General features: G+C 39.9%; 4 protein-coding genes across 10 annotated transcripts in view; 2 read left to right on the top strand and 2 right to left on the bottom strand.

Annotated features, from left to right (window-relative positions):
- The window catches only part of vti1a (vesicle transport through interaction with t-SNAREs 1A), a 106,523-nt gene extending 105,991 nt beyond the window's left edge, over nucleotides 1-532 (bottom strand). For all 4 annotated transcript variants that reach the window (XM_010768866.1, XM_010768867.1, XM_010768869.1 and 1 more), the window contains exon 1: nucleotides 348-532. In XM_010768866.1, coding sequence (XP_010767168.1) covers nucleotides 348-441 — 94 coding nt within the window. In that variant the 5' untranslated portion in view covers nucleotides 442-532. The remainder of the gene's footprint in view (nucleotides 1-347) is intronic.
- Nucleotides 533-722: 190 nt separating this feature from the next.
- Nucleotides 723-5,783, top strand: zdhhc6 (zDHHC palmitoyltransferase 6). Of its 2 annotated transcripts, none has more exons than XM_010768865.1 (11): nucleotides 723-809; nucleotides 1,589-2,125; nucleotides 2,310-2,401; nucleotides 2,507-2,666; nucleotides 2,771-2,929; nucleotides 3,504-3,557; nucleotides 3,856-4,023; nucleotides 4,194-4,235; nucleotides 4,532-4,677; nucleotides 5,055-5,101; nucleotides 5,187-5,783. In XM_010768865.1, the coding sequence occupies exons 2-11, from the start codon at nucleotides 1,859-1,861 to the stop codon at nucleotides 5,285-5,287; spliced, it is 1,236 nt and encodes a 411-aa protein (XP_010767167.1). In that variant the 5' UTR covers nucleotides 723-809; nucleotides 1,589-1,858; the 3' UTR covers nucleotides 5,288-5,783. The 2 variants fall into 2 exon arrangements, with proteins under 2 accessions (XP_010767167.1, XP_010767165.1); XM_010768863.1 differs by having other exon boundaries at nucleotides 4,529-4,677.
- A 751-nt stretch (nucleotides 5,784-6,534) lies between these two features.
- Nucleotides 6,535-12,703, top strand: coasy (CoA synthase). Its single transcript, XM_010768862.1, has 10 exons — nucleotides 6,535-6,689; nucleotides 7,779-8,514; nucleotides 8,631-8,845; nucleotides 9,191-9,322; nucleotides 9,702-9,891; nucleotides 10,033-10,097; nucleotides 10,209-10,293; nucleotides 10,388-10,485; nucleotides 11,008-11,154; nucleotides 11,611-12,703. The coding sequence occupies exons 2-10, from the start codon at nucleotides 7,830-7,832 to the stop codon at nucleotides 11,677-11,679; spliced, it is 1,686 nt and encodes a 561-aa protein (XP_010767164.1). The 5' UTR covers nucleotides 6,535-6,689; nucleotides 7,779-7,829; the 3' UTR covers nucleotides 11,680-12,703.
- A 246-nt stretch (nucleotides 12,704-12,949) lies between these two features.
- Nucleotides 12,950-24,318, bottom strand: LOC104943457 (myosin light chain kinase, smooth muscle-like). Of its 3 annotated transcripts, XM_010768860.1 has the most exons (17): nucleotides 24,154-24,318; nucleotides 23,592-23,759; nucleotides 21,401-21,547; nucleotides 21,091-21,243; nucleotides 20,866-20,997; nucleotides 19,879-20,009; nucleotides 19,613-19,769; nucleotides 18,503-18,814; nucleotides 18,298-18,397; nucleotides 17,972-18,175; nucleotides 17,332-17,549; nucleotides 16,569-16,692; nucleotides 15,926-16,078; nucleotides 15,513-15,642; nucleotides 15,272-15,353; nucleotides 14,921-15,061; nucleotides 12,950-13,420 (listed from the first exon to the last, which is right to left on the bottom strand). In XM_010768860.1, the coding sequence occupies exons 2-17, from the start codon at nucleotides 23,755-23,757 to the stop codon at nucleotides 13,215-13,217; spliced, it is 2,556 nt and encodes an 851-aa protein (XP_010767162.1). In that variant the 5' UTR covers nucleotides 23,758-23,759; nucleotides 24,154-24,318; the 3' UTR covers nucleotides 12,950-13,214. The 3 variants fall into 3 exon arrangements, with proteins under 3 accessions (XP_010767162.1, XP_010767161.1, XP_010767163.1); XM_010768859.1 differs by lacking the exon at nucleotides 24,154-24,318 and having other exon boundaries at nucleotides 23,592-23,930; XM_010768861.1 differs by lacking the exons at nucleotides 20,866-20,997; nucleotides 21,091-21,243; nucleotides 21,401-21,547; nucleotides 23,592-23,759; nucleotides 24,154-24,318 and adding an exon at nucleotides 20,072-20,122.
- Between the last annotated feature and the right edge of the window lie 436 nt (nucleotides 24,319-24,754).

The following is a 24,754-nucleotide window of genomic DNA, read 5'->3' as shown; positions in this document are numbered from 1 at the left end:
CTTAATTAACGGGAGAAAATATTAGATGTTATTTGTCTTTAGGCTCACATTTTCACACTAATTAAAATCCATTAACACATGATAACAAGCTATTATATCAGCCAGCAACACGTGATTCATCTATTTGTATAAAAGTCAAGAACACACTGGATATGTGTGTCACCGTTTTGTGCAATACATTTTTTTACCCAAAGAATAGGTAGTACATTGATGAAATAACATGTACTGTAGGCTATACATGCTACCGTTAGCTAGCCTTCTCAGCTAGCCTTCTCAGCTGAGAAATGCCAGCTAACTGATAGCCAGCTCCAGCTCAGCGGTTCAACTCATTTATATAACTGTCTTACCTCCACTTAGTTTGGGAATTCGGCCAATTTTGTTGGTTACTTCGGCTGTAATGGTCCCAAAGTCCAGCTCGTATGCTTCAAAGTCGGAAGACATTGTGACGTTTAGGTTTAAAACAGGTTGCTGACAGTTAGCTCAGGATAATAACAACAAGTATCGAATGGTAGAATGGAGTTCTTTCCTTGAGTCGCAGTAAAATGCGCTCGGTAAGAAACATGATGTTATTTTCCTGACGCTAAAAGTGATTCAGCTTGTGAAAAGACTCAATCTGTCACGTTTATTTTTTTCAAAGGTTAACAAATACAAATACAATTATATTATAATAAATAAACAAATACATTAAATTGAGGATTTTAATTTGTCCACAAGAGGCTGGGGGTAACAATATGTGAGACACCATCAGAAAGGTTCCACTCGCTTTGTACACAGAAGAAATCGAAGAAAAAAACCAAGGAAGTGGACAGGTTGGTAATTTAAAGTGACAGTTTTTATCTCCATGTTTACGAAATGTTCATATATGCGTATCAGTAAGCATTCGTTATATTTTTAAGATGCAATATAATCCGTGTTTTTTTCTTAGCACCTTGTGTCAGTGATCCGTTAATATTGTCAAGCTGGATAACAAGCTAGCTAGCTAGTTTACAGATGTCACGTTAGCTCTTCTACAAAACCAAAAATAATTGCAAAATGCACAATCCCTTTTGTAGTTAATTATTATTTTTGCCAATGTGGTCTGATGTTGACACCTACATATACTATTAAAATACAATGTATTTTTCTTGATGCGGTTTAGCTAGCTTGGTAACAAGCTAATTAGTTTGTCCTCTGTTTGGGAAATGCTATGGCTTTCCAACAAGTATAAATGCAGCGTCAGCCACTTTGGTGTATTATACATTTGCGTTTAGTGTGCTTGATCTAAAGCTTTTAGCTAATATGATTGCCTTTATTGTAGGGACAATCATTGTGATGAAGTTTAAAACATCGGATTCTCTTATCAGGTTGCATTACTGTTAACATAAGACTCCAGGAAATTACATTGTATTCTCTGTCAAACAACATCAATCCAAAGCGTATAATATTTATGGGATAATGATTTATTACAGGGCTGTTAAATTACAATATATTATTTGTAGGTAGGTGTGTTTAATAATCTGACAACTGGGTGTGTCTACCACAAACTTGGGTCATTAAGTGTTGATCAAATGTGTTTTTAATTTTCTCTCTCTTTCTATTTTTCTCTTAGATGGGGAATTCGATTTTGACACAAGACTAGTGTGCTCCGAAGATTGGCTGGAGAGGATGCTGCTCTTTGCCACGGCAAGGAACAATGGGACACGGAGAGCCCCAATGACCCAAGAGCAGGCCAGTTGCTGGGTACTCAGAAGACGGGAAAAAATATGTGCTTCACCTGCACTCCTGACTTTGCAAGGTAGCAGAGGCAAAGATTAACGGACTGAAGCTTGGTCGATACATTTCAGGAACTCAACCAAAATATTAGTACAAACGCGAGAAGATGAATTTCCTGTCAAATTTTGTGACATTTCAGAACCTCCATGAGGTTCGAAGACTGTGCCACTGGGGTCCAGTCATAGCCCTGTCTGTCATTTCTATATGCTCCACCATGGCCATTCTGGACTCCATTATCTGGTACTGGCCACTAGACACTACAGGAGGCAGTATTAACTTCATCATGCTACTCAACTGGACTGTTCTCATTCTCTACAACTACTTCAATGCGATGTTTGTTGGACCTGGATACATCCCTTTAGGCTGGAAACCAGTAAGCATACTCGATAAAAAACTAAAGCTGAAAGCATTCAGTGTTTGTTTAAACAAAATAGTGTACAGAACAGGGTTTGACTTTGTCTGTGAAATCACCTCTTAAAGTTGCGATATAGAGTGAAACCATACAATCATATCAAATATATTTCATTACACATTTACCTTTGTTTATCCCCAAACAGGAGAATCAACTGGAAGCCCAGTACCTACAGTACTGCAGAGTGTGCCAAGGTTACAAGGCCCCCAGGTCGCACCATTGTCGCAAATGTAACAGGTAGCTGTGTGAAAATTAAAGAGCATGCATCATATAATCTGTTATGTAAAAAAACAACCTAACATTCCCTACCACTCCTCTTCTCCTCTGCCTCCTCTCCACCAGGTGCGTGATGAAGATGGATCACCATTGCCCCTGGATCAACAACTGCTGCGGCCACCTGAACCACGCCTACTTCACCAGCTTCTTGCTGCTGGCTCCAATGGGATGCTCACATGCTGCCATCATCTTCATCATGACCATGTACACACAGCTGTATGAGAGAGTCAGTAGTCTCCTTACCACACCACACTATGCTTTTCATGGCCTACTGCTTTTCCAGTTAATTAATCATTTTGATACACACTGTTTTCTTTTTCCCAACTGTAGATATCATTTGGCTGGAGCACTGTAAAGATTGATATGAGTGCTGTGCGTCAATTCCAGCCTCTCATGCCATTCAGTGTGCCCGCCTTTGCTGCTACACTCTTTGCCTTAGGCTTGGCACTTGGCACCACTATTGCCGTTGGCATGCTCTTCGCCATACAGGTACGTTTTTCATTGGGGTTGTACATTTATAGTAGCTTGTGGCTAGTATTGCTGTCATTGACATGATAATTTCAGCATTGACCTTGGAAATGATGCCATTTATTAAAGCTGGAGTGTGCAGAACTTTTATCTCCCACTTCTCGCAGTGAGAAAAACTTCACAAACACTGTTGATGTGTGCTTATGAAAAATGCCTATGCATTCAGGTAAGCTTGCAGCGGCTCCCCCAGTGGTCCCCTTTATCTTAATGCTGTTTTCTCATCTGAAGAAGCTTTTGCTGACCCTTTTTAGGTTTTTCCTCCATACTTTAAACTGATGTTCCCCCTTCCTGCCCCTATAGCTCTGACTAGTTGACACATGACAGTGCACCAGAGCAAGAGAGTTTCCACAGACACCACAGCTCTGGTACACTGCAAAATAAAGAGAGCATTCCCTTGCGGTGATAGCCTAGTTCAGCATTGAGTGACCTCGTTTGGTGAAGGCTTGAATGTAACAGACATTTATTGATGTATAAAAGTCCTACGATCAAGCTAAAAGGCAAATTTAAATTGACTGAAATAGTCTATCTTTTTCAGATGAAAGTCATCCTTCGAAATAAGACCTCGATCGAGTCCTGGATCGAGGAAAAGGTCAGGATGTTTCTTTGGTTTCCAATGCTTGTTTTGTGATGATATGTCAGTTTTATTTAACATGGGTGCCTTTTTGTATTATTTGTCGTTTGATCTACAAACAATAATGTAGAATGTCACAAGCTTTGCTATTTAAATCTTTGTTCTTTAAATAAAAAAAATTCCATTTATGACTAATTCACACACATCTCAGGATCATCTGTCAGTACAATACAGCAGGCTGAAACTTGACACCACCCCGCCTAAACAGTCCTATTGAAACACATACGAACACAACCTCCTCTGTGTTTTCCACTAGGCCAAAGACAGAATACAGCACTACCAAACAGGGGAGGACTTCATCTTCCCTTACGACCTCGGCACCCGCTGGCTCAACTTCAAACAAGTCTTTACGTGGACAGGGTCGCCCAAGGGTGACGGCCTCGTATGGCTAGTCCATCCCAAGTGTCACCAGCACACCTTAACTGTAGGTTCAGTTTGTTGTTTAGTATTGCATCTTTCTTTGTATTTCTGATGTCAAAGTTTCTTTGATTTTTAATTTAGCATTAGGTATTCTAATAAATCCTATTGTTGATACATTTCCTGTATAACAGTGAGATTTAAGTGAGGCTAATTGTCTTGTTCCCCCTCAAACAGATCGAACAACTGAAGCAGAAAGCTGATAAACGAGTGAGAAGTGTAAGTACCATGTGGACTTGATTTACACACAGATACACAAGAGAAGGTTTTCATTTGGATTGGCTAGGATGTATACAACCCCAGCGCAATGTTTGCGAGATTTAATCAATTGTACTTCATACATCAAGACAAAATCACTGTAATTGAATGCAGATTTTCAGAAATGTTGTCAGACATTGAAATGAATTATGATTGATGAATGTGACTTTATTAACCCACATTATTATCATGTCTAAATTTAAGTTTGTTGTGGGAGCAGTATAATAATCAGACATGTTGTATGCATCGGCCAGCAGGTCCAGTATCAGGCAGTGGAGGACTATAATGGAGCCTGCTGTCCTCTCAGCAAAGGACTCCAAACCTTTTTCAGAACCCCCTGCACCGAAGAGCCCAGAATCCCCCTCATTAAGGGGGACACCATCCTGGCAACTCGTGGCACTAAGTAAGTTGGTTGTTTGTGTGTGTAGATCTCTGAATTGTTGATGGAAAAAAACTAAATGTCTAAAATGGTTTGATATAAGGCCGAACACATGACCAGACTGGGATACCAAATTGTACCACTAGGTGTCACACTTGACTCAGAATCGCCTCCTTACAAGTTGCTTCTTTTCCTCTTTTTTCCGCTTGAAATCCAAAATGTTGTGGTATTGATGCAGTTATAGTTTTCTTTGAAACACACTCTAAAACACATCTTCCTCTCTCACAACGTTTCTGAAATGTGATCTTTGATTTATATTTAAATCCATGAGTAATGGACCAGAACTGTATAGTAATTGTCTATTTAAATTCTCCTATTTAATGGGGTTTTTTTCTCTTCAGATGGTGGATGTATGGAGACAAAGTTTTGAACGAGGAGCATAATATAGGTAAGTTGTGATGGGCTAAGGTTAAAGTTAGGTTTTCCCTCTAACAAATGTATAACTGTGTGTCCTTTATTCCTGCTTTTTACAGTAGGAGACCGTGTAAGGGGATGGTTTCCAAGACGATGTGTGGAGAAGTGCCATTATGACACAGCTGCAAGCGATAGCACCAGCGATAAGAAAGTCAATTAATATATTGGAAGAGGATTCAAGTAGAGCAGGGGAGTTAAACTGAAACTCGTGCCTCCTGCTGCAGGCTCACCATCAACAACTCATACTTTGACCAACTTGAATTTTTTAAAGGAACATAGTTCACTAAGTCCTACTGAGCAACTTGAATTCATTACTTAAAGATGACTACAGAGTTTGGAGAGTTAGTGGTCCCATGGGTTCAGTTGTACTCCTCTGACCAAAAGTGAAACCCAGCAAGAGTCTTAATTTCCCAAGAATTGCCCCCAAGCTTAAATGTGACTTTGCTTTGATTACAAACTTTTTACTTGAATCTGTTGTTTTTACTTGTGTTTTTTTGCTAATTATGCAATGCCTCTGCCCAGTTTACCCCGGGACTTCTTCATGCAACTCTTTCTACAGTATGGAAATTATACTTTATTTCTTTTTATTATTTTTGTAACAAAACAAACTGTTGGCCTCAAACTCTAAATTGAAAATTAAAATACCTTCTGCAAAACTCGACTCCTGTTGTTGTGCTCTAGCATCTACCTGCATGCAACACAAGTAAGTACAAAGGCTGAGTTCATCCTGAATGTTTTCATGACTTACAACTTTCAATTAGAATTGATGTCAGCGTATATGCAAGGACGTTTCACTTAAACTTGGCAATTATGTTTACATTCAGTATGCGTAATACACTTATAGTACACAGCCAGAATACCTCAAACAAGGATTCAAAGTTATCCTGAAACAAAAAAAATGTAATAAAACTATTACAAATTGGAAAACTTATAACAAAGAGTAACATATTTATTTAAAGCTTTTGCACACCTATGCAAGTGCTTTAAATAACTCACTGATTGGGCTTTATCTGCTCGGGATCTTATAATAGGATACTTGGCATTAACTGAAAAATAAGATGTCTTGCCATGTCGTCTAATGATCTCTATATGTATTTATCCTGGGTCTGATGTGTTTTTCTGTAGCCTCTTTGCTTCATCTGCATTTTATCAGGGTTAGGGTCACAACAAACATTAATGGATTCATATAATAAAGCTGTAAATGTCATTCAATTGACCTGTAAAGTAATACACCTATTAAAGTCCGGTTAAATCAAGCAGAAACACTTTGTTTACATGCCTGGATTTATAAAGTTTACCTTACGGTGACTTCCTGTTAATTACATGACTACGTTTCCCAGACTCCATCGCTTTTTCCCCCTCAACCATTCAGGGTGTGTGTAAAATGTCACGTGATTACCCTAACCAGTTCATGTGTGAGTGACTGGTCTGAAGGGGACTGGATAAGACAGTTGCTAGTTAAATATTTTTCAGGAAACGATCTCTTCCAGGTCCAGGACCAGGTCCACTTAAATTGCACGATTCGTCCGTACTTCACGTCGCCTTAGGTTTCCTCCACTAAGGTGAGCTCATGCTAACAGTTGCATTGCAAGGTTGCCAGATATGTGCCAGATTGTCACGAACGATAATTACTTAGTATGTGAGCCGCACCTAAAAGTACAGGTCGTTTGTGTTAATGCAGGTAAATAAGAAACACCAGCATCTTTAAAGGGTTGCTCTTTTATAATCAAGCAGGGTCACTTTGCAAAGGGTTTTTATTGCCTTTTTTTTTACAGGCAATGTGATGGTAGTACTACATTGCAAGCTAGCTACGACTTTGAGTAAACACTAGTTAATCTGAGCTTTAACTTTCAACTCTAAGCAAAAGAAAGTGCTTGCTTTTAAGTAAGCAAGACTTCGTATTGGCCAAACATTGATCAACTTTCAGTTTAAATCTGTTTTATTTACTGTATCTTCATACTTGTATTTGATTGGTCAATGGCTGAAAATCTGACCAATAACATGGTAGAGTTTAGGTCGGTTCAGGTCAGTCAGCTTCCTCGTTGGCTGAATGAAGAATAGTGACAATAATAAACAGCTGTTTTATTCACTGGAATACTTTGCCTCAAGGGTTAAACCGCTGGAGTAAGTCAGCATTGGCTTGTCAAAATGTAACTAATGCATTGCACAACAAGCGGAATGTTTTAAGAAAGATTTTTTTTGTAAAAGCTAGGTAATCATAAACACAGTGCCCGCAGACTGGAGGAATGTTAATGTGGACTGTAACTATGCATGGCATGCTTATAGCTTTGCAGTATGAAATAAACATGATGGGGATGCTAAACAGGACAATAACTTGTTTTGTTGCCAAAATGTTGTTACAATTGTTAGTAGGTCAGCTAACATTTTATCACCAAGTAAATGCATATTTAATAAATGATATGTAACTTGTGCCTTTATCTGTATAAGCAGTTTTGTCCTTGGGCGGTTGTTTAAAGGATGCATGTTAGCAATAATTATATCCTCTTTTTGTTATTTAAACCGTAAAGAAATTGCTACCTAGTACCACTGCTTGTGTAGTGAGCCTTCAAAGGTGGTTTTAATGTAATAAAATAAAAAATCTCAGCCAACTGCTTTCATTTGCCTTGTCTTTCACTTTCCATCCCTAACAGTGACTCAGCAGAAACTGTGACGGCTGTATCCCCGTGATATCGGCCGGTACCATGGCTATGTTCACCACGGGCATCCTTGTGCTGACGTCTCCTCTCAACACCCTCCCCTTGCGCATCGCTCCTGTTCTCAGCTCAGCCGCTCAGCTTGTGGAGCGCACACTGTACGTCCACCTCCACCCAGGGCTGATACTCGGGGGTGGGAACCAGCCTCGACCCGTGTTCATTCCACCGGTAGTGGACCTGTCAACAATCATTAGCCGCCTTTACAGCAACGCAGCTGATGTGTGCGGGCACCTGGATGTTCGTGTTTTGCTCACTAATGTTCGCGCTCAGTCAGCTACAAGCAGCGGGACCACCATCCCAAACGGTCCCTTCCCCAGACCGCAGTCTCTGTCTCACTCCCCGGATGTGGTTCTTACAGACTTTCCTCTGCAGAACCCGGGTCAGTCCAATCAGGTCATGCAATGTCTGCAGAGTTATACAGGCCATTGCTACGTCTGTAGCCCCGGCCTGCCCTCAGTGCTGCTTCACCCACAGCTAATGATGCTGCAGGAGACAGAGGATGCACTGAAAGAGCCTGAAGGAGAGGCAGAACCCTTGGAGACCTACAGTGACGTGGTGGTAGGGGGGACTTTTGACCGTCTCCATGGGGCCCACAAGACGCTGCTCAACATCTCATGCCTGCTAGCCAATAGGAGATTCCTTATCGGTGTGTGTGACAAAGCAATGCTGAAAAGTGAGTAGAACATTTCCAGTGTTTTTGTCATTTTAGGAATGTCATCATATAGGCTAATTTCTCATATTTTGATTAACCCCCTCTCCCCTCTGACATACTTTTCTTCCTGGCTTTAGAAAAAGTACTTAAAGAGCTGGTGGAGCCCTACTCTGTGCGGGTTCAGAGACTACAGGAGTTCCTTCAAGAAATCAAACCCTCGCTGCAGGTGGAGATCGTGCCCCTTGATGACCCCTATGGAGTGTCTGTGGTTGACCCCTTGCTGCAGTGCATTGTGGTTAGTGAGGAGACTAGGAAGGGAGGCGAGGCTGTCAACAGAAAACGCATTGAGAACGTAAGTTAGGAAATATCCGATAAATGTTACCCCAAACATGTTGACTTTTACCAGTAAATTGGACTCAAATGTTATAATACAATTGTACTTAAATTAAGGTCCTCCTCCTAAGTGATTTTTTTCTTGGGCTGAATTTCTTATTTTTTTAACATCAACTCTTTTATTAAACACAAACATGCATCCAACATTAAACATGCATATATCAATATCATGTAGCCCAAGTGCAGTTTTGTTTTTTTAAATGTTCATTTTAATCCTTTTTGGTCCAGATATATAGGAAACTTTAGCCTGGGTACTCCTTCTCACATATATATGATGTTTTGTTGTCTTTGCATCCTAAATCAGGGCCTGCCAGCTCTCATTCTCCATGAGATCCAGTTGCTCAAAGATGCCCACCACACCGAGACAGAGGAGGAGAAGATCAGCTCCTCCAGTCTACGCTCTCGTTTGCTGGGAACCCTCCTTACCCCACCTAAAGTACGGCTTAACAGTTTTGATAAGGCATTTTATTGCATATAGATTACTAAGTGTGGTATTATTGCAACCTTAAGTCATGAAAAAAGTCATGCCAAATATGTTTTTTATGAACTCACTAAAGCAAAAGATTATACTTGTTTTCTTGCTACATTTGAGGAAAAGTGTTTTTATACAAAACCTGGCTGTTGAACAATTGGTATCAAGCACACAGATCAGACTTTGGAAACGTCTTAATGCTTAAAGGTTAAAATAAGAACTGACCGATACAGATAAAAAAATAAAATAGCTCTTCTTTAAAGTATATAGGCGCATTGCAAAAATAAACAAACATGGTTTTTCATTCCCTGCTCCCATGCATTTCCTGTTTTCTCTGCACTAGGACACATCCCATCTCGCTCAACTTCCATATGTGATAGGCCTGACAGGAGGCAGCGGCAGTGGGAAGAGCTCCATCGCCCGGCGGCTGGAGGCTTTGGGTGCCGTCCGGGTTGACTGTGACAAGCTGGGCCACGAGGTGTACCAGCCCGACACCACGGCACATCACAGAGTGCTCAAAGAATTTGGGTCAGGTGAGGAAACTCTTGTGTGATAAGGACCGGTTGGACTATGGTCAGAAATGCGTAATCCATCTCCTCATGATATCTTACCATTTTAATGAAATATATATAACGATGAAGAGCGCGGTGATGAGTTTCTTTCGTCACTTTTAGATCTTCTGAATGACGACAAGACCATCAACAGACGCGCATTAGGAAGGAAGGTTTTTGGAAACAAGGTAATGTGACAACTATCAATAAAGTTTCCGCACATCACAACATTGTAAATGACATGACAGACTAACCACTGTGTATTAACTGTACATTAAAGATTTTTTATTTTTTTGCAGGAGCGGTTAAAAGCCCTCACTGACATTGTATGGCCTGAGATTGCACTTTTGGTGAAGAACATAATCAGCCAAGCCAGAGAGGAAGGTAATGTAAGAACTAACATTTACATTTCCTTGTACTGATCGTATTAAGTGAAGAGATTTCCCCCAGTGTTCATGTGATCTGTTGCTATTTGCAGGTAAACAGGTGTGTGTGTTGGATGCAGCAGTTCTTCTGGAGGCCGGCTGGACAGACATGACTCACGAGGTCTGGGTCACCATCATCCCAGAGGAGGAGGTAAGATGTTTCACCTGCAAATCTCAATGCAACAGACATGGGGTCAAATGTACCTGTTAGGAAAATAGTACAAACTAAAGTAAAGTTGATGAGTCTAAGGTGAAGAGTTTTTACCGTGTATTTGTTTCTCGATACCGGAATTGTCTGTCTGAAAAGGCTGTTTAAGTTTGGGCTACAGAATGTAACCTAATTTTAAAATTATATTGGGAAGTGAAGTGAAACCAGTGGCAAGATGCACTAGTGTGCAAAGGATATGAAGAAAAGTATTGGATTAAAGAATCTTTGTGTCGACATTTCTTAAGAACTTTAGTGCATATTCTTTCTTTTTTTTACTTTTTCTGATGGCTTGTTTCTAGAAAAAAAGATGACAACATTTCTAGTGGTGAAGGGGTGTGTGGCTATCACGCATTGCTGATATACTACCACTGAGGGGCGCCAAATTTGGCCATTTGAAATTGTACACATCCTGGTTTACACCTTTTTCTCGTAACTCACCTCTCCTTGTTTCCGCCCCCCTCTCAGGCTGTGATAAGGATAACAGAGCGTGACGGGGTGACCACAGAGGATGCTCTCCGCCGGCTGCAGAGCCAGTGGTCCAACAGTCAGCGAGTAGAGCGGGCCAACGTGGTGCTCAGCACACTGTGGGAACCAGAGGTCACTCAGAAACAGGTCGGACACTCACAGACCTTCATAGTCTACACATGTACTTTACATTGAAGGTCACCTATTATGAAAAATCCACTTTTTCACGTCTTTTACACATAAACATGTGTCCCCTCTGTGTAAAGAGATTCTGAAAGTTTCAGGAAAAAAGATTCACTCACTTTTTGTCCTGATCCACCTTATCAACTGAATCTCCTCCTAGAGCACCGATGTGGTTTTTTTATATAAAATATCTCTCAGAGGGGCGTGGGGAGGTGTACCTTAATTTCATCTAAAGTAAAAGACAGAGAATCCGCACTTTTGAATGTGTTTGAGCAAAACACTTCAGAGGCATGTTTTCTATATCTGAGACCTATAATATATTGATGAAAAACTGTATAATAGGGGACCTTTAAATATTTTAATCTTGTAAAATGAGAAAACTGTCGTAATAATTCTCCCCATGTCTTATTTTCTTTAAAGGTACTGAAAGCTTGGGAGCTTCTTCAGGAGAGAATCAAACAGAGGACAAAGGGAGATGTATCATTTTAGCTGTGTAGATGTTATTACAGAACAAGATGCCTTAGGAAGAAGTGAGAATGGTTCCTGTGCCATTTCAGCAAATCCAACACGATTTCTTACTTCTGACCAAGACTCAGTGCCTAATTGAGTTCCCACAGGTTTTTAATAGTTTTTTTATTTCAAGATGCACTGAAAGAGGGATGCATAAGGAAAAACAATATTAATAACTCCAAACAATAGTACTTTGAAGGCTGGAATTCATGTTTGGGATTATTCTTCAAATATTGTTTTAAATAGTTCCCGTTTAAATGATTTGCCCAACATTCGGCAAACAAGAACCTTCTCATTTCTCAGCAAAGTCTATTTTTAGCACCTGTTCCGTTGACACTATGACACAAGTTATTTCCATGTTTTCAAAGCACAATTAATGAATGTAGCTTAGAAAGGCAACTGATGGTAAAGGGTTTATCCGTGCAGTTTCAGGGATTGGTAGAATATTTTTAACAAATGTACAAAAAAGAATTGAAATATATTTGAGAATTCTGTGCAATAGGTTAGGATATTTTTTTTAAATATCAGTGTAGATGCGTTTAATACACTATCCCCCTAACATGATGAAAATAATCAATGACACTGTACATTGACACATTAAAGACAATATGATTTAAATCCAGCTGATGTGAACATTATCTATACATCTTTGAAAGGTTTATTTAAAAAGGAAAAATTGAATGGAAATCCAAGAATGAACTCACCTGAACATTCAATTATTAAATTCTCTGAACATACCTGAATTAAAGCCAAAGATACATCAAAGTGGAAACAAAATAAAAAACCGATGAGTTTATCTTGTGGTAAAATGTATGTTGTCAGATCCTAAAATGATAAATCTATGTTTACATAATAGACTGCTTCATTGCCAAAGCTTGGTTTTGTCCCATGAAGTCATTGAAGTAACATTTGGTGGTACAGTTGGTTTGAAATTGTAAGCCTCTTTCATTTCATGTCATCTTGAAAATCAGTGAAAAATATTAATAAATTGGTGTAATATTAACCCATTAGTGATCTCTGCATTTTTCTTGGGCTAATGGGCCAACTTTATTTTTTATTTTATGATGTTAACGTTTGTTTATTAAAAATGCTATGTAGCATGGAACATTTCACTAGTTGAGTGAAAAATAAATGCATTTCAATAATGATTTCAACATTTTCCTCATTCAGCCTTTAATCGTGATGCCTTTAAAAACATTTACATTTGAATAATATTTTAATGTGCAAAATGTACAGTTTTTACGTGAATGGTGCTGAGCTCACAGTAGCATGATTTCACCTTTATTTATTTTATGTGGCTAGTGAAACAAAGGATTCTGGGTATTTGGTCCAAAAACAACCATAATAGTTGTTGTCCCTTTAAATAAATTGTAAGCAGCCTTTTTTTGTGGCAGTATACACCTGTCCACCCATGTACAGATGTCCAGGCTATATCAAAGCCCTTCACATCAGTCTACTTCTGAAGAGTCTCCTTACAAACAAAGGACATCTTAAGCTCCTTCTATTTTCTCCATTTACATCTCCACTTTCAGTTTGGCGGAGCACATTGCTTCCCCCAGCTTGTTGCCGGCCCTGCACACATAAACTCCAGAGTCAGAAAGCTCCAAATCCTCCAGAACCAGAGAGCAGAGCCCGTCTTCATGCTGCTCCATGCTCACTCTGCCCAATTCACACAGCGCCTTCTCATTCTGAAGCCACTTCACCTCCAGCAGTGGGTAGCCTAGAATTGAAACAATGAGACATGATTACAGAGTTAAAACATTTAATAGCTAATAAAAAGGAGATACAAAAGATCACATTTATAAAAAAACAAATAGTTTCTGGTCTTGATACAACACATTGTTAAATATTCCCAAAGCCAATGGTTGCTTTTCCAATGTTAAAAGAATAGCTCAAATAGTTTGAATGGTGAACACAATGATGGTGAATATGTTTAGCCACAGTTGAGATACGATAGTGTGAAGAAAAAAATAAATAGAACTATATTTCTTACAAATGTACGGTTTTAAGGAGTTTAACATCAATATGCTTTAAAGTTTAAACCATAGGTAGGAGATTTTAACATTGGACCTAGAAAAATATACATTGCTGAGAAAATAAAAACCTTTGAACGGTCCCGTTAATGTGTCATTAAGCAGGGAAACATAACCCTGAGAACACACTTTACTGAATCCATGTGTCAGTTCCACACTGGTTGTGAACAGATTAAACAAAGGAATTAGAATGTAAATTAGTTATTTAAAAAACAATGTTGGATTAGCCGAGCAAAGTTGTAGATAACTAGCCTTCATCAAAACAATGAGCTCAAAGAGGGTGAAACACTCATTAAAAACAGATAACTACAGATCCAGGTAAACACTATGGTTGCGGTCGAATAGTCCAAAAATCAGCTCCTATCGTCTATTCCTTGACCTCTGTGTGAAACGTCACAGGTTTAAGGAATAGTGGATAGGAGAATTCAAAAGGACTTAGGAGAAGAGGCTGCAGTGCTTTGAGAATCCGACTGCACTTTCACTATCCGACGTATTTATGATGCGCCAGCGGACGTCATAAATGTGCGTCTGCTGCTGTGGGGAAACTATGGAAACTACAGTTTTCTATACAGCTGCTACATGGATGTATAATAAGAACGACAGACTACTGTAAACTCATCTAGAGACTCTGCACCTTGCTCTGATGCTGTTGTGTTATGCTTTATGAACGTGGACAACAGAGAAACATTTTCTTCATGACCAAAGTTGGAATTGAAATAAAAAAGGAAAGTGAAATTTATGCTCGTCACCCTCTTCCTCCGGTCCACATTAATACAAATGATCCCAATACGTAATATTGTATGAAAGGAAGGTCCAGTGGTTCCTGAGCTAAAGGAGGTTATAAAGGAAGTTTGAAACCTCCTTTCCTATCATCTAGAGAATTTGAACGGCTCTTATCATGGCTGCCACTGAGGTACTTCCGGGTCATTTCACTCCGTTAGGAAGGTTCCTAAGCTAAATGGACTATTCGACCGCAACATACTGTATCTGTTTCGATTTCTATGAAAAGTCCTTATTAAAAACAAAGGAATTTGATCCATGGCGGATATAAAAACAATAACCATGGCAGCTTTAAGTTCAGCCAGTTTAGGTTTAATCATACTCTATCAGAGCATTGTCTTTGTTTGCTCTACTTGTAGCGTGTGCTGAGGCATTATACGAAGTGCAGCACAGTTCTGTTGCCCTACCATTGACAAGGCATGTGAGCCGAGCTGTGGCTCCTTTGGGAAGGGTGGTGTCCTTCAGGGTCTGCTGGAAGCGAGGCTCACTCTGCAGCTGCTTATCCAGCGACTGGATGGCCTCCTCTGCCTCTTGGCTCCATCCTGGCTCTGGATGAGAGGGATGAGGATGAGATGATGATGATGATGATGATGATGATGATGATGATGATGAATAAAACAGAAACAAGGCTTTACAGATCACAAAAGGGTAAACTTGAAGTGACAATCGGAAACAGTGAGTCATCCGCCATATGTATGTAGCTCTGGGACACAGGAGGGCATTGAGTGTGTATGTGTGTGTCTTTGTATCAGTCTTACCCTCTGAGGAGCTGCCAGGAGAGTCTGGCCTGTTGGAGAGATTAGACATCCGCTGTAGGGCCAAAACAGCCTTGCCAGTTTTCTAGAAGTTTAAAAGGACAAATAGCAATGGATGACAAACCACACTCAGAACCAAGCTCAAGGTCTTTATAGGACAATGGATTGAAAGGTCATCATCGGGAAACACTGATAAGGAAACTGTTCACATTCTTGGCTGACGGCATTTTAGTAATTTCTTTACCTTCCATTTGCGCTTGGCCAGAAAGCGTCTCATCTTGCACTTATTCAGGGACTTGGTGGGTAGGGGGCTCAGTGGAGTAAAAGAGGCCACCCAGGGGTGTGCGAGGGCCTCGGTACATGACGGCCTGCATCTAAAGTGCAGGTGGATAGAGAGAGAGGGGGAGGAAAGCTGTCAAATACCAGCAGTGTCTTGTGAATTGGATTATCTACTGCATAAATACAATCCTGGCTCTCACCGAGTCATTTCTAAATGCTTAGGTAACATGCAAAACAAATGTCAAAGGGGACATTTTGCTCATAATTGCCTTGCTGTGACATTATCAACTGGAGGTTACCACAAAGAGAAACTAAACAGTTTTTAAACACAGCTATCAAATACTGTAGGTAACGGTGTCATGAAAAAAATAGACCAACCTCCGGTCCCTCTTCAGCAGGGAGCTGATAAAGTCTTTAGCTTGATCAGAGATGTCCTCAAAACTCTCCTGGTCAAACTCGAAGTTGGCAGCAGTCACAAGAGCCAAAGTCTCAGCATCGTTGTTCCCCTGGAAGGGAGATTCTCCACTGAGCCTATAGGACACAGAACAATTTAACAATTAATGAAAAGTAAGATACACAATAATGCCTCGTTTCTTCAGAGATTATGTTTGTACCTATAAACAAAAGGAATGTGGGTTTTTAAACATTGACCCGTGTGTACAAATTAATAGTGTTGAGTTTGTTCATTTCCAAAATGACTGCTGGATTTGGTTTAAACTTTGCAAAAGATGTTGTACTCATATTATGTTATGGAGGGCTGCAGTAATGCAACACCACCAGCAGGGAGCGCCAAATCTGCATTTGTGGAATAGTTTTTATGAAATTGAAATTAATCTTGCTTCACTGACAAAATCCAAGTTGCTAATGTACGGTATTAATTTTTACTATAAGTGGTTTTCAAATTACATATATAAACAAAAGGTAAAAACAGGACACTTATCATTGTCGTCTTAGGGTTGTTACTGTCCCACACTTGACCTGTACCTATAGTTTAAATCACTACAGCCTCTGTTGGACTTACAAGATGTAGCAGATGACTCCGATACTCCACAAGTCCGTCTCCAGGCCTACAGGCTCATAGTTGATCACCTCAGGGGCCACAAACTCTGGGGTACCATGCATCACCATCAGAGGTTTACCCTCCTCTGGAGAACAAGAGAAGAGAAAGGAATTCAAAATGTTTGCCTGTTTATATTGGCCTGTTTAAAGATGGCTACAGTCATCTCTGAATAGATCACTGAGCCTACAAATGCAGCTTTTGAAGCATCGCCTAATTTAGTGCTTGAATTTTCTTTGCAGGCTTTGATGCAAGTACAGAGTTAAAGCAGTCTATTTAAAGACTGGTTATTATGCAATGGGCATTGTAGACATCTAGGAATTTAGAGATGACACTCCTTGATGTTATTTTTGCATGTATTGAAATGAGTGATCCTTTGTCAACCCTGCTGCGTCAGAATAATAAAAGGTTAGAAAACTTCTCACACATCGAGAAGTTGGCAAATTTATAAAATATATAATATACATAATTAAACTTCATGCAAAGATCCAGCCAAGAATAGGTTTAATTCTCCATGTGCACATGAATACTCAGCATGGACTGGCCCTTTGATTTTCATGGCTTGAATCTTTAACTGGACTGCACACAGGATGTCATTATTAAGAATACTTTTTTAATGCAGAAATAAAATGCCATATTCAAGGGAATCTCCATTCCTAATCGCTTCATATTAAGGATATGACATCCAAGTGATATGAGAGTTTTTCTACAGATCTAGCATACTCACCCAGTTCACTAGATAAGCCAAAGTCGATGATTTTGATCCGTGTGCCAGCTGTATCCACACAGACGATGTTCTCTGGCTTGATGTCCAAGTGGACGATTTTCTGCTTGTGAACGTACTGCATGCCCTCCAGGATCTGCTGCATGTAGCGGGCACTGGTGGGCTCCGTGTGCTCAAAGTTTTCATCCACGATGCGTTCAAAGAGCTCCCCGCCTGCAATACTGGGCAGACAAATGACACCAATTGAAATCCATGCTTCAGAAACAAACAACCTTGGTCTACTGTCACTATGAGTTACATCAGATGAAAGGTTATTATCCAAATGAAATAATGTTCGAAATTACTATAAAAAGGAGAAAAGGTGTTGATATTTTTGGCTGAATAGCATCTAAAATGTCCAAATGACAATTGAAAAAACATACTTAAGACTTTAATATGTTATACCCATGTGGTTTGTTAGCATATTATGGTTTAAATTGAGATTCTTATTTGTCTTTTTACACAAACCCAGGTCTTTCCTCCACTTGCTGCTTTGTAAGCACTGGAAAACATTTTAAATCACTTGTTGCTTTGCCCTGATCAGCAGTAGAAACGTCCCAGCACCTGATACACATTAAAAGTCACTTTTTTTAAATGTACTTACTACTCCATGACCATGACCATCTCAGACCGTGATTCATAGGCAGCGAAGCACTGGGCCAGTTTTGGGTGGTGAAGATGGTTCATAATCTCGATCTCTTTGCGTGCTGCCATTCTTTCTTTGGAGGTTCGGGCTCGGTAAAACTTCCCAGCAACCTCCTGACCTGTTTCTTTGTGGGACAGCCGAAACACCTGGCCAAACTTCCCACTGTCATCAAAGCAAATAACAGGCATTACAACTTTACTCTGCTTTGAAAGACAGTTCTTAACATATTTACAATTAACATGTGTGCATTGAAAATCTCATCGACCTGGAGTTTATATACTCACACTCCCAGCTGCTCGTGCACATTGTAGTGATCCTTGGCCTTGTGTTTGGTGTCAATGGTCACTGTGACGTATGAATCAGGCTCGTCCTTTTTTTCTTCTTCTAAAAAAAACCAAAAAAAACAGTTGCCAAATAAGCACTTCAAACCTGACAGATAAACCTCAAGTCCTCTTCTCAAATATTTGATATATCCAACATGTCACTTACTTGCAGTCGCCATCTTCACACACTCAGACTCCCTGCTAGGTTCGCTGACCCCCGCTGAGTTGTAGGCTCTAACACGGAAGCGGTACTGACCCAGAGGCTGCAGGCCAGAGCGTACGTGGAAGGTTGTGTTTTTACAACGGCTGGTTGCTTCTGTCCAGTTCTCAGGGCTGTCTTGGCCCTCATTTCTCACCTCCACTTTGTAGCCCAACACTGCTGTGCCCCCGTCGTAGCTGGGCCCCGTCCAGGACAGGACCAGGGACTGAGTGGACAGCTGGGACACCACAGGCTGTGAGGCCGGAGGGTCAGGGCGGTCTGAGGAGAAATTCAAGAGCAAAATATGTTTAGTTGAATAGCTAGAGACAATGTTACAGGTAAAATCACTGATTGGTAGCATGGGTTGGAGATGGTTATTAACTTATTTCCATACACACGGCATGGGGGTTGAATCGTTTTTTTATTTTGTGCCCTTTCCCTTCTTCACTATAGTTTTTCTACCAGTTATATTTCTTTTAATCAATTGACATCCCTGCAACAGGTGGTGCTGATAGGAAAATGATATGAGATTTTTAGTAGAGGAAGAATTCAGATCAAGTTAAGGTACTAAAATACTCTAATACAAGTCCTGCAATCAAAACCAATTCATTTTGTATCAGCCATCAACTAATTTGCAGCTATATATTGTGTATTTTGCATCGTATTGATTTGGAGATGAAATGTTCCATACACATGGCATGGTTGAATCCGTTTTTTATTTTGAGCCCTTAACCTGCATACTTTCCCTTCTCAGTTATATTTAATTTATTCAATTAATTTATTCAATTAAATATAAGTGTGGTGCTGATAGGAAAATGATATGGGATTTTTATTAGAGGAAGAATTCAGATCAAGTTAAGGTACTAAAATACTCTAATACAAGTCCTGCATGGAAAATGTTCCATAAGTACATTTATACAAATAAAATCAGGAAGATTTACTTAGTTTTCAAAGTAAAATACTCAATTCGGAAAAGTTTCACTTCAACAATCAAAACTAATTCATTTTGTATCAGCTATCAACACATTTTTCAGCTATACTTGTATATTATGTATATTGCATTGTATCGATTCCTACCCATGACACTGAGGGAGATGGTGTGCTGGGCAGAGCCTTTTCTGTTTCGCACTACGACGGTGTACGAGCCTTTGTCCTCTGGGCAGGCCTGAGAGATCTCCACACTGCTCTGTGTCTCACTGCTCATGATAGACTTCCTTGACCCTCTTACTACCACCTGAAGAGGAAGCAAAGTGGAAGTGCACATCAAAACATGTTGCTCAATCTCAAAACGAGAATATCATGTAATGAATTAAACTTACAACCAATTAATCTCTTATTGTTACCTTGTCTTTGTTGAAAATCCAACAGCAGGCCACAGGGACAGAGCTGCTCCTGAACTCACAGTGAAGTCGGACCTGCTCTCCTACTCGAACCTCCACCTGCTTTGGGGGGTCCTCAAACTCCACAGGAGGCCCTAAGGAAAGAGTGTATTTGATTAATAAATTAAGCTTACATGTTGTGGTGTTCTCCACTCACCTTTGCTTGGGGAGACTTTTGTTTGAAAGTTTGTATCACTGATAGCTGTGGGGACTGAAGAAGAAGGTGGATTTGCAGGTGTGCGCTACTATAGGTCGATTTAAGAAGTATCTAACCAATCACATGTCAGCAGTCATGTTAGGTTGCAGAGACAGCTATCAACAGACAACCAATGCAGCCACACATGATTGTGTGGGTAGACTTCAACAGGTGAGTGAAGTTTAAAGACAAAATATTGTTTTTTAACTGAACAAAATACATGTGATTCCCAAATGTAACCTCACGTTGCTGCTTTTATCTTCAATAATAAGAATGTTTAAAGTATTCATAGCAAGATGAAATCTGAAGCCTCTTGGGGGACATTTCAGCCTCTTGGGGGAAAACATTTCAGACAAAAAGAAACTCACATGCCAATTATTTACTTGAACAATTTTAAAAGTAGTTTAGATTTAAACTAATCCTGGCCCCACTTGTTTCAGAGATTCTTTTTTTTCTAAGGAACCAAGAAATGTGCTGCAGGTCTTCCTTCAAATAGAGATCGTTGATCTCAATGGGATTTTCACCTGGTTAAATAAAGGCTACAAACAAACAAACAAGAAAGACAATCATAGCAAAACCTTTTTTCCAACTGTCCTTAAGTCATAGACACAAAGGAATTGACATCAGACTTAAAGATAAATCATTCTCACTTGCCTCTCAGGGCTTTCCCTAAAAAGCAGAAACAACGAGGGATATTGTGGGTGTATACCAAGGAATTTTATTTTATAAAGCTTTAAAAAAAGTTTGTAGTCTACCTTTGTTTTCTTCTCTGTGCTGTCGTCCATTTTTAGAAGCTGAGGACAATTGGGTGTTCTTGGGTAACGCAACCTTAAATGTGACCTCACTTTGCAGCTCATGGTTGCTTGTTCTGGGGATTTCCTTTGTTTCTGTATCATGGCAAACAGAGTGGATACAGGTTATGTACACAGTGTGATTCAATAGGAAAGATGTACGCTTAAACTCACTCCAACCTGTTTTACCTGTGACTTGTAACACAGCACTGCTTGACTGTTTCCCAGCAGTATTCTCAGCTGTGCACGTGTACGTCCCGGCATCGCCAGGTTTACACTGAGTCAGAGACAGACTGGAAACACCATTCTGGAAGGAGGTTTTACTTGAGTGCAACCTCTCACCTAGAGGACAAAACAAAAATAGGCAAACACATGTTTTTACTGTATAGAGGGTGATCATTACGATACTTCTAAAGACGGGACATTGTGGCTCAATCCTGGATCCTAAAGGAGATGAAATAGGCTTTTTGTAGGTACAGTATGGTAATTAGACATTTACCATTGTGTAGCCAGGAAACGCTCAGAGGTTGACTTCCTGTGATAACACCTTGAAAGGTAGCATCACTTCCTTCACAGACTGCACAGTCGCTGAGTGGTTGTTTGAAGTGAGGCGTTTGGAGTGCCTGGATCAGTGGAAGTCTGGAATCTAAGAGGATGGGAGAGGTTTGGGACAATGGTTTTTTTTAAGACGGGATTTATTCAGGGTTCACCTTTTCCTATCAAATTTAAAGCACTTTCAAGTTACATTTTAAGGTTTTTGAAGCACCTTAAAGCTGTGGTAAATCGCATATTTACATATATTAATGCAGTGCATAAACACAGTGACCTGGACAATTTAGTATAATCCAAAACAACTGTGCTGCCTTGAAGTTTACCATGATACCTACAATGTTTTTTGCAATTATAGGTTTTGGCATCATATCGAAAATTGTTTCTGATATTCATCCCCCCTCATGTACATAAATAGGGGGGACAAAAAATGTGAAATACTTCTAAATATAATGTCGTCCAATACAAGATCATTGCAAACTAAAACCGTAATATTAAACATAATTGCCTTTTTAGGCTTGACAACGTCAACAACTAAACATTACAAACTTTGTCAAGGTATAATTTATGGCTGAAATGTTGCATTAGATTGCACATCTTAACCAAAATAAAGTGGCAAAAAGGAATGCAACTACATTTTGAAGAGTTATGGGCCTTTCCACTGCTGGCATGATGCAACTGTGTTGTGACTCGATAGTTATGTTATTTACTCTAGTCTTGTGTTTTGATCTTGTCACTTCCTGTTTTTATTTTGAAAGTAATCGTTCCCTCTCATTCCAGATCCCACATTTCCTGCCTTTGTGTGTTTCCCGCCCTTGGGATTGCTTGGCCCTGCCCTGATAGTTTTCACCTGTGCCCATCCTCCTCACCTATAAATAGCCCTTGTGTTTCTGTGTCCCATGTCAGTTCGTTATGTTTCATGTCGTGAGAACCTCGGCTTTTTGACTCCTGAAACTTTACTTTGAGAAATATACCTTTTGTCATGTGAGTTTTGTTTTGAAGTACGACTTAGTTTTTGTTATTTAACTACTTTCTATTTTTGGAAGTACGACTTAGTTTTTGTAATTAAACTACATTCTATTGTTGGACAACTGTCTCAGAGTCCTGCTTTTGGGTCCTGTGTCTCAGTTCATAACAAACTGATTGAATTATAGATGAACTTTAAATGCCCCATGTGTATGCAAATGTATTCAAAAACTATAGACTGATGTTGGTGTGTACAGTATTCATGTTACCTCCAGGCAGAGCAGCTAAGTTAATCAGTCACTTGTGGCTGAATCCACTGGAAAGGGTGACAGCTGTGGGTACCAGCATGAGGAATTTGACACGGTGTTTGACAAGTTTTTCCGACCAGATGTGTGTTTGCACACATGTCTTTTGGTGTTCAGTGTGTTTACATTTGGGGGAGAAAAGCGGACGGGCAGGCTGCATGTCACTCCTTTAAACTCCTGAGGACATTTCTGACAGCATATGTAACTAATTGCATTTCACAATATCCTGCTATATATAGAGAGCTTCACCCTTAAAGTGGCAAACTTTCATATCAAACATGTGTAATCTAACAGATCCCCATGTTCCAATTTGCCCTCGTGCAAAGGAACAGAAGTTCAAGTTTCAACATGAAATGCCTGCAGGGGCTGCAGGACGGAATGTGACGTGGTACATTTCATTTATTTAACTTTAATATATACACATTAATAGTATTAAAATCAATTGATAAGTACAAAAGTGATCGTTTAAGAACTATGGACAACTGCAAACCCACGCACGGGCGCTCTCTACAGACCTCTTTAAAGTTTAAAATCCCCTAATGAAATACATTTTTTGGCAGCTTCACCTCTCGCTGACATGTGTTGAAGGTTGAAGGGGCAGAATAGGAGAATGTATTTTTAACAGATTCTGTACGAACTGAAGGAATGGAGGGAGTGATAAAACCTGGGAGAATTGGCTATGGCAGCACTGTTTTACATGACATACAGTGAAATAATACAGGGAAGCTGTGGCGTAGTGCAGTCATGTCATTGTGTCCCTGGGCAAGACACTTCACCCCAAAATGCTCCTGTGGGGATTGCCCACAGTATTGAGCATGTAAGTCGCTTTGGATAAAAGCATCTAACATGTAATGTATAAATAAGTCTTACCTGTTGCAGATGGGATCCCCAGCTTGTGGGTTCCTGTTATCTTCCTGTTACTGGCATCCAGTCTACTCTCTTTCTGTTTCTCCACACAGAAAGTCCTGGCTTGAGGCTTCAGGGACAGCTTGAAAGTAGACACAAAGGTCTTTGGCTTTCCCCCATCCTTATCCATCTCTAGGTAGAAATGATAACCAGAGAAGTTTCAGATCACTCATCAGTCAGGCCCCTCTCTTGCTTATGGTGTCCGTTTTTAAGTATAGTGTGAAGCTGATGTGTTAAATGTTTCCACAAAGAGCCTCTGCATACAGGCTACCTCTGCAATCTCTACCCACCCTCAGCCCCCCGATACACAGGAAACAGCCCTTTTTATCTAGAAGGCCAATTAAAAACACACATGTCCAGCCCACACTGTCCCTCTGCGCACACAGAGGGAGAAAGACACAAGTGATAGATACATGAGTAGGAAATGTGTGGGAGAGGCAAAACATTCAAGCTGGAGAAAACAGTGCTTTATAATGATAGAAGAAACACAAAAGACGTTTTTTTTTTTTTTTAAAAGCATTTTTACCTTGTTATTTTCATACAAACTGCTTCCCCTCTCAGCTTCTGATGGCCATTTCCCACCTGTAAACAGCTATTCCCTGTAAACACGGGAGGTAAACTGAGTAGCGCTGCCAGAGCCACCGCAGGAATCAAGAAGAGCCTGTAGGACGGCTTTCTGTCTGTGTTTACTCTGCTGCCTGTGGATAACATGTAAAGAATCATTGAGGTTATTCTTTAAAGCCGGGGACTTCCGGGGGTTGGGTTTCTTTGAATGAAAAAGGAACCATCAACCATGTGACCACAAACAGAAAGCTCTACTTCTAAATGCGACGCCTTGATTTGTATTGATATGAGAATAGGTAGCTGCTGGTTGGGTGTGTCTCCAAGGTGCTCTCATGTTACCTTTTGTTGCCTGGTGATGGACCTAGTTTCTATGTTCTCCATGTTTAAAGCTATTAAATAAACTTTGTCTCTTTCACTATTCTAGAAAACTATTTCACTGACTAAAATGTTTTATTTTTTGGATCATATGACTGAAAAAATGTATCATCTAGGATCATTGCTGATTGTTCTTAATTTTTAACTAGTTTTGTTCGAAAATATCTACTTTATGGGATCAATAGTGT

The sequence above is a fragment of the Notothenia coriiceps genome, unplaced genomic scaffold (genome assembly GCF_000735185.1).
Source record: "Notothenia coriiceps isolate Sejong01 unplaced genomic scaffold, NC01 NC01_scaffold00006104, whole genome shotgun sequence".
Lineage (NCBI taxonomy): Eukaryota > Metazoa > Chordata > Actinopteri > Perciformes > Nototheniidae > Notothenia > Notothenia coriiceps.
Note: the sequence above shows the minus strand (reverse complement) of the source record. Positions and strands in the feature narration are given on the sequence as shown.

Bases quoted from the DNA above. Each gene is read 5' to 3' on its own strand.
- zdhhc6 (XM_010768863.1), top strand. From the start codon at position 1,859: ATGAATTTCCTGTCAAATTTTGTGACATTTCAGAACCTCCATGAGGTT. The intron at 3,558-3,855 runs GTCAGGATGTTT...GTTTTCCACTAG, and splicing joins AGTCCTGGATCGAGGAAAAG to GCCAAAGACAGAATACAGCA. The intron at 5,102-5,186 runs GTAAGTTGTGAT...TGCTTTTTACAG, and splicing joins GAACGAGGAGCATAATATAG to TAGGAGACCGTGTAAGGGGA.
- LOC104943457 (XM_010768860.1), bottom strand. From the start codon at position 23,757: ATGGATAAGGATGGGGGAAAGCCAAAGACCTTTGTGTCTACTTTCAAG. The intron at 18,398-18,502 runs GTAAGTGACATG...GGTTTTTTTTAG, and splicing joins TGTGAAGATGGCGACTGCAA to AAGAAGAAAAAAAGGACGAG. The intron at 18,176-18,297 runs GTGAGTATATAA...CTTTGATGACAG, and splicing joins GTGCACGAGCAGCTGGGAGT to TGGGAAGTTTGGCCAGGTGT.
- coasy (XM_010768862.1), top strand. From the start codon at position 7,830: ATGGCTATGTTCACCACGGGCATCCTTGTGCTGACGTCTCCTCTCAAC. The intron at 8,515-8,630 runs GTGAGTAGAACA...TCCTGGCTTTAG, and splicing joins TGACAAAGCAATGCTGAAAA to AAAAAGTACTTAAAGAGCTG. The intron at 9,323-9,701 runs GTACGGCTTAAC...TCTCTGCACTAG, and splicing joins CCCTCCTTACCCCACCTAAA to GACACATCCCATCTCGCTCA.